General features: G+C 33.3%; 1 protein-coding gene across 1 annotated transcript; it reads right to left on the bottom strand.

The window, feature by feature from the left end:
• Positions 1-3,768: 3,768 nt before the first annotated feature.
• On the bottom strand, positions 3,769-5,910 carry LOC118601726 (casein kinase 2 subunit alpha' interacting protein). Its single transcript, XM_036219663.1, has one exon. The coding sequence runs from the start codon at positions 5,908-5,910 to the stop codon at positions 3,769-3,771; it is 2,142 nt and encodes a 713-aa protein (XP_036075556.1).
• Between the last annotated feature and the right edge of the window lie 1,872 nt (positions 5,911-7,782).

Raw genomic sequence — 7,782 nt, forward strand, 5'->3', positions numbered from 1 at the left:
ACTCGATGTAACCAAAGAACAAGATTTGATAAAGTTAGGTGGTGGTAAAAACTTCCATCACCACATTGTCTTTCTTTATAGGTTTGAAATATTTCATAAATTAAAATAAACAAATGCATAATTATATGTAAGCATAGTGTAAGAAGTCTAGCAACAAATATTGAGGTAGAGAATATACAATTTTTAAATATTTAAACTTTAAAAACTAATAAAATGCATTTGCCCTGAAGAAAGTGTGTATTTCATAAACATGTGTATTTCCTGGGAATTTGTAAAGCCGCAAATAATAATACATAAAAAAGGAGTAGAACAGCAAAATTGTGTCTCTAGACTTCATCTAAAACAGAAAAGACAAAATAAGTTTTATCTTTCATTTTTATAACATGTTTTAAATTGTTGACTATAAAAGGAATTAATATTCACTGAAGATGTGTTTACTTCCAGTCACTCCCTCTTTCTCATATATATGAAATAGATTTTACACAAATGCACACACACACACATATACATATATGCATACTTTCAATGTTTTTTAAGTCAAAATTATGTATAAACTGCATGAGATCTATCTTATAACCTGAGTATGTTTTCATTTAAAACAAATCATAAATGATGTATTCTCTTACCTCTTTTCACTGATTCTAATCGAAAAGTTTCTGTTTGAAACATAAATGTAGTAGTTTAGCTATCTCCTCTTTGTTTTCACTTTCTTCTTCCAACAGATGCTCAGAATCACTATCTATGCCCAAGAGTTTTTAACAAGATATCTTCTTCCTAAAGAAGGTAGTTCTAGTCCTAACATAAATGTGGGTGAAATATAAGAAATAACAATTTTTCACTAGGAAAAACATCACATGCATGGCTTGTGGTGTATTTAAACACTTTTCTATAAATGAACATCTGGATTTTTTCCCAATCTCTCACTATTATAGAGAAACACAATGCTTACTTGTTTACATAACTCTACACAGTCATAATAATTTTTTTAAAAAAATACACTCTAATAAAGATAATCATAAGGAAAATAGTTATATATATTATTGTTATGATATTATTGTTAAATTATCATCCAGATGTGTCATATCAATATACGTCAATTAATTACATCAAAATGTGATAACATAAAATCCACTTTCTACCTATTAATTATTATATAGTCTGCCCTCATGTCCAGCCCTTTCCATTTAAGAAAAATACATTAATAAGATGCAATTAATATATTTATCTATTATTTTGTAGACAATCTCTTTTTTTAAATATAGTAAGGAATTTTCAGTTCTTTTGCTCTTTTAAAATCTGATCTCATCTGTACGAAACCTGGCAGAAATTTCTTGATCTTTCCCGCATAACACAAGTTATTCCCTGTTTTGAATTCTTTTGGTATTAATACAAAGTGGGTAAGAGTGAGTAAGAAATTTGTTGTTTATACATTTTTTCCATAAATTTCAAGTGATTTTATTTCCAAATTTAAAAGTTAGGAATTATTAGTTAAAAAATTATTTCAAAAAAATCTTGAAAGTAGACACTTTCATAATAAGAGCAAGATAAATTAACTGCCAATACAACAGGAAGTTAAAAATTAAATCATAGTCCAAAAAACAAAGGGAAAAGTAAAAAGAAACTATAATCAGATAAAATTTAGAAGATGAGCTTAAAAGTGGAAAATTAAACATGCAAATTATGTCAATAAATAAAAATCAGTTGAACTCCTCAATTCAATTTAACTTAGTATATGCCAGGTACCACTAGGTCCTGAAGAACTAGTTGTAAACAAGACAGACAGACAGACACAGAATCTCCACCCATGAAGTTTAGTCTAATAGAAAATATGTTGAACAAGTAATTCCAAAAATGATGTATCTCAGTGATCAAGAGAGAAGTTCAGGACAAATAAAGGGGTTTCTAAAGAGACTGGAGAAAGGATTTTTTAAAGAGATTGGAGGAAGCCTGGAACACATTATCACATACATGCCTTCTTCCTCATCATCACTGATAAGCTATATATCAGCCAACATCATATTAAATACTGAAACACAAGAAAGAAACACTTTTAGCATAAGGAATAAAGATGACTGTTGTCATCAGTACCATTTTTATATATGCTTCACTAAGACAAAAGGTAAAAAAAATATATCAATATTAACCTTATGGGAAAGAAGCAGACTGATGAAATATTACTTATCTTAGAGAATTAAAAAAGATGAAGAACTTCAATAGTATTAACTCAATATCAACACATATTTTAGGGTGTATACAATATTCCAAAGACTAGGTTAAAAAACAAACAAACAGAAATCATGAACAAGGAGTTTTCAGTTTAATGAACGAAGATGGAGAAGACATGATTGCTTTATAATGTGATTAAGAGCAGCACAAAGAGTGAACACAGAGTTTCATGGTAGTAGGAGGACCAGCTAACCTGTTTATAAGTGGGTCAGATAAAGGTTTCCTAGAAGATGTCAAGACAAAAATAGAGTCCTGTAGAATAAAAATATAGAGATTGAGAGATATTTCTAGACAACAGAATTGCTTTGATTTAAAAGTGTAGAATATAAGAGAGGGCTTGGCACATTTTGTACACTGTAAAGAATCTAGTGTGGCTGAAGCATCTGTAGGAGATGAGAAAAATAAGAAATCAGTTTTGAGAGATAATAATAGTTCAATTATAAAAGGCATTTAGACTTTCCTCAGAAAACAATGGGCAATGATGAAAGGATTTAGGCAGTAGAGTGACATTATCAAATCTGTGTCTCAGAAATGCATTCAAAAGTGTGTGTTTAAGAGTTATTGCTGCAACTCAGGTGACAAATGTGACCACAACTAGGATAGTAGCAATTGGGTTGGAGAAAGAAGCTGAATTCTAGAGATAATAAGGCTTGTGCAATGTTCCAAAAGGAAATACCCACTATGAAGTCTGGTGATCAAAAAAATGTGGGGTGGAGAGATAGAATTGTGGTCATCAGTGTATGTGAGAGATGCTAATTTAAGTCTTTGGGAATAGAGATGATCACTTAAGGTGAGCAGGTAAGACAACTCTTTTTTCTTCCCGCTACCAGTAGACCCAGTGGAACAAAACATTTTTAAAACATTTTATTAACCCATTTTGAAAATTATGAACAGGTGACCTTAGAGCCTATAATTTAAATATGGCACAGTCAGCATGAGATAGGGTTATCTATATTAGCTACTTATTCTCTCCTGAGGTTTGTTAACTAAGCTCGAATAAATTCTTGGATTTTAGAGTGTGGAATCTTAGCATAGAAGAATTTTCCCTAAGAACACATAACTGAAAAGATTAGTCTCTCTGTATATTCTTCCCTGTTGAACGTTATCTGAATTTTCTTTAGAGATAGGTAAACAGATTAGCAGATATTGGCTTATGGATACTGTCATGATCATATCTTGTGAAGAAGGGAAATAACAATATGCTGTATACTATTCTGGCAAGACAGATGAGGTATTTCTGGTCTGTGGCCAATTATGATTAATTTATTTAACAATGATTATATAGTGGCTACTATAAGCCAGACATTTGGTTAAAAACAAAAGATTCAGTTTGGGCTTCTAGGAGATGATAGTCTATTTAACTGAAAAATAGGCAAGAGTAATACTTCCCCTTAACTAGGTGCAGCATCAGCTAAAATATAGAGTCCCAGTTAGTTATTACTAAGAACTGTAATAAGCATAATAGATCAAATTCTAGTCTCAAAGAACTAAGAGGTCAAATGCTTTGAAAGAAACAAAAAGTTAGTTTAATCAAGATTTCACTCATTTTGAAACTTTACCTGAAAAAAATTTGAAAAGTGTCTTTGGCCCCTTTGGCCCTTTCACTATGGCTTTCTTTCTTACGGATTTTGTTTTGGGAGGTGGTGATTGACTTTGATGTGTTTTTCCAGGAAATGGCTGATGATTTTTATTACATATAAACTCCAGCCAGGAGACTCCTGGAGGCAACCGATGGTAACTAATTAGCTTAGTGAACACACAATCTGAGAGGGCAGAGGTGGGAGGGTCTTTGTAAGAAATGGGTGAGAAGGGTGCAGTGGAGGAGGAAGAGGAAGATGAAGAGGAGCATGAGGAGAAAGAGATGGAGGAGGGAGAAGGCGGCAGCCCTGTCTGTGGCTGAGAATTACTACTTTTCTTAATATAAAGCAGCCAGTCAATAGCCTGGGGCTGTTGGCTTACAACTTTCTTTTCAGGAACTACTGTCAGCCATTTTTCCTTCACATTTAGCCCCTGAGTGCTATCAGGTTCAGATGTAGGAAAAAATTGTGGTATCTTCTCAATTCCTTCAACGTTATCTTCAAGAGCTTCATTAGGCTGATTTTCTTTCAAAGAGAATGGTAGACAAGATGAGAACGAAGTCTCTGGTAGGGAAAGAATAAAAACTAATTTCATCTTTATTTGTCCCTCAGCACTGGGTTCAGGTGTTGGTATGACAAATAACGTTGCAGCACGAGGATCTTTTTTTCCTGTAAGATGATAACACTGAGATTTAATGCAGGAAGCACAAGCTAAGCAAATCACATAACTTGATGAAATGCGGGGACCAGGATAAGGATTTGGCCTTCCCCTCATCCTTCGAAAGAGAATCTGCCTACAGAGATCCTTCTGGATTCTGGTCTTAGAGAGAGAATTGATAATTTTATTTACAACATCATCAGGAACAGTTCCACCTTTAATAATGCAGGGATAAACATAATCTAAAGTCCATGAAATTTCTTTATTTGAATCTGCCTTTGAAAAAAGATCGAAGATGCTTTTACTCTGGATTCTAGAGCCCAGTGTTGAAGCAGCCATGCTTCTGATGCAGTATTTGGAGCTTGATAATGATTGACCTGAGACATTTGGTTTGAGATGAGGTGAAGATAAATCGGTAGCTCTGTGTTTGTCATTTGATAAAGTGGTGTTCTTCAACTTAGAGTGACCAACTGGTGAGCTCAGGGACCTGAAGGTATGATCGAGTGTAAGCACCGTCTGAGATTTGGACTGGAATAATGGCATACTCTGAGTCTGGTAGATAGAATGTTTTGAGTTAGACAATGGTAAATTCAAACTACAAGGATTAGGGCTCAAAATAGATGATGTCTGAGGTCTGGAGTTAGGTAGCGATGAACTCAGAGCCATTTGTTTGGGCTGCAACAAAGATGTTGTCTGATGCAAGTCATTTGTTGGAGGTACAGAGTTGAGTGATGGTGAACTAAAAGATCTTTGATTGCGCTCTAATAAAGATGTCCAAAGGTTGTCCAGTGAAGATGATTTCCGAAGCTTGAACTGAGGGAATGTTGAGCAAAGGGCTCTTTGATTAGGTCCCAAAGATGATGATGCCCAGAGAATGTCTAGGGAAGGTGTTTTTTGATGTTTTAAGGAGAATGATGATGAACTTGAGAATCTTTGATTTGACTTCAGGGAAGGTGATGTCCAGCAAAGGTCTACAGAAGTTGTATTCCGATGTTTAGGGAGTGATAATTGTGAGCTCAAGACTGTTTGATTGGACTCCAGTGATGATGATGTCTTGTTGAGATCAGGTGAAGACGTTGTCTGAGGTTTGAGGTGGAACACATGTGAGTTCATGGCTCTCCAATTAGGCTGCGAAGTTCTCCGGTGGATGTCTAGTGAAGGTGTAGTCTGATGTTTGGAGTGGGATAATGGTGATTTCAGAACCCCGCTATAGAAGTCCGGTGAAATTGTGTTCTGAGACTTGGGAGGGGACCTCTGCACCTTCTGGTTAGAACTTAGTGGAGGCGTTGCAAGGTGATTACTATGAGATTGCACTCTAACCGCAGAATGGTTATTGGGTTGATTTAGATTTTTACCTGTTTGCTGATGTGTTAATGAGTTAGCTGTGGCCAGTTGGTAAGAGTGTTCTAATGGTACAAAGTGTTGATCATGACATGCTAGTGGCACCATCTTGTGATAGTGGTAGAAGTCTTTTTGAAAGAAGTTGGTTTGTGGGGATGTTTTAGTAACTGGTAGATTCTTTTAGCTGCATTCCATGAACAATGGATACTTTAAATAATCTTTTGTGGTTTCTAACTTCTATCATGTAACCTCTCTGTTAATTCCCAAATATTATAAAGTGTCTCAAAACTGAATTGTAGGTGAGGTTAGAAAAAAAGCATCACCATTTGAGATTATCCTGTCTTCTTTTAGTTCCTAGAGTTTTTTTTTTTTTTCCTCTTGAGGAAATAATTCCTGTTTAAGAAAAATAGTAAAGAGAGTTGAGAAGAGCTCCTAATAGAGATATTAGTTTTCTCAAACAATATTGTTATAGCGATGATAGCATAGGTTTTGTGTTAAATCTCAGCCACTTATTTTGTGTGAAACTTTTGAATTAAACTTTCTAAACTTCAGTTTCCCATCAGTAAAATATAAGAATAAAATATTTAATTTATTGAGCTAAAGACTAAATAAGATAATACATATAAAATTTGTAACAGTGCCTAGGCTATAAAATGCTCAATAAAATATAATAGCTATTTCTTGTACTCTTTTAATGATTGCTTAAGTTAAAAAAAAATGTGATAATTTTGTTGCATAAAATAGGAGAATCTTAGAGAAAAGTGAAATAGATTTTTTTCTGAAATGCTGATCTTCAATTCAGATTAAATTGCCCATCATTATCACCTTTTAGCTTACTTCCAAAAATGCATAATTCTAGTTGAAAGTCTATTGCATACTTTTAGTCTTGTTATTTGTCACCATCACAGCTTTTGAAACTGTTGACTACTATCTTTTAAAACTAGTATCTAGTTTTAAAGTTCTCAGAGTTATATCACCAGTTCTCTTCTGTTTTCATTTTATTCCTAAGTATCACATTAGTTATGTTTAGGATTAAAAATGAACTATAGAAACTCTATAAAAAAAAAAAAAAGAAAGAAAACTTGCAGCTGGCTAAAAGAAAGGCAAGCATTACCACTCAGGAAAGATTGAAATGTTTTGAGGCAGCACATAACGTGACATTATTTTAGTATACCCTTCATGGTTAAGAGTTTGTTCCTCAGGTTTTAAGGTCACACAAAAACAACAAAAAATAGTGAGAGTAATTGCAATAGGCCCTGGAATGAGCCAATTAAATCATTGGATTTTAGGTCTTTGAAGAATTAAAACTGTCAGAATTTACTTTTCTAATTCTTTCTATGCTTCTATGACTTACCAACCAACTTTCTGATGGACAAATTTATTCCTCATGTATACCTACTTATCCAATTAATTTACTATCGATTCTGTTACAGTTGGAATGTGTGTTTTTTTATGTCAAGGTATCTTTTCATATATTTCATCTTATTTACATTTGTTTTAAAAACCATCTTATTGCTATCTTAATTCACTTGTTTTTAAGTCTTGCACCATACTTTGTGGAATTTTTTAAATACCAACAATATTATTTACACACCAACTGACTTCCTAATCTTTTGTCTCTAGTTCTGCGTTTTTCTTTGACTTTAAAGGTATATTTCCAACTAATCATCAGTCTTTTTTATCCAAAGTTTCAAAGAAAATTCAAATACAAAACATTCGATAAAGTTATTTCTCATTCCAGAGGAATGTCCTTTTTCTATAACTTTTATTTTAGTTTTAAAACCTAGTCATCTAATCCAGAATCTTTGAAATCATCAAGGATAGCTTCACCCTCCAAAACCATTTAGATATCAAGACCTGTTGATTTTACCTCTCCCATGTCTTAATCCACCTTTTTTCTATCCAATTCCACTATTTCAGTTTATACTATAGGCACATCACATCTAAACTACTATATTATTACATTAAATTCTACATATC

Source organism: Rousettus aegyptiacus, unplaced genomic scaffold (assembly GCF_014176215.1).
Source record: "Rousettus aegyptiacus isolate mRouAeg1 unplaced genomic scaffold, mRouAeg1.p scaffold_m13_p_4, whole genome shotgun sequence".
NCBI lineage: Eukaryota > Metazoa > Chordata > Mammalia > Chiroptera > Pteropodidae > Rousettus > Rousettus aegyptiacus.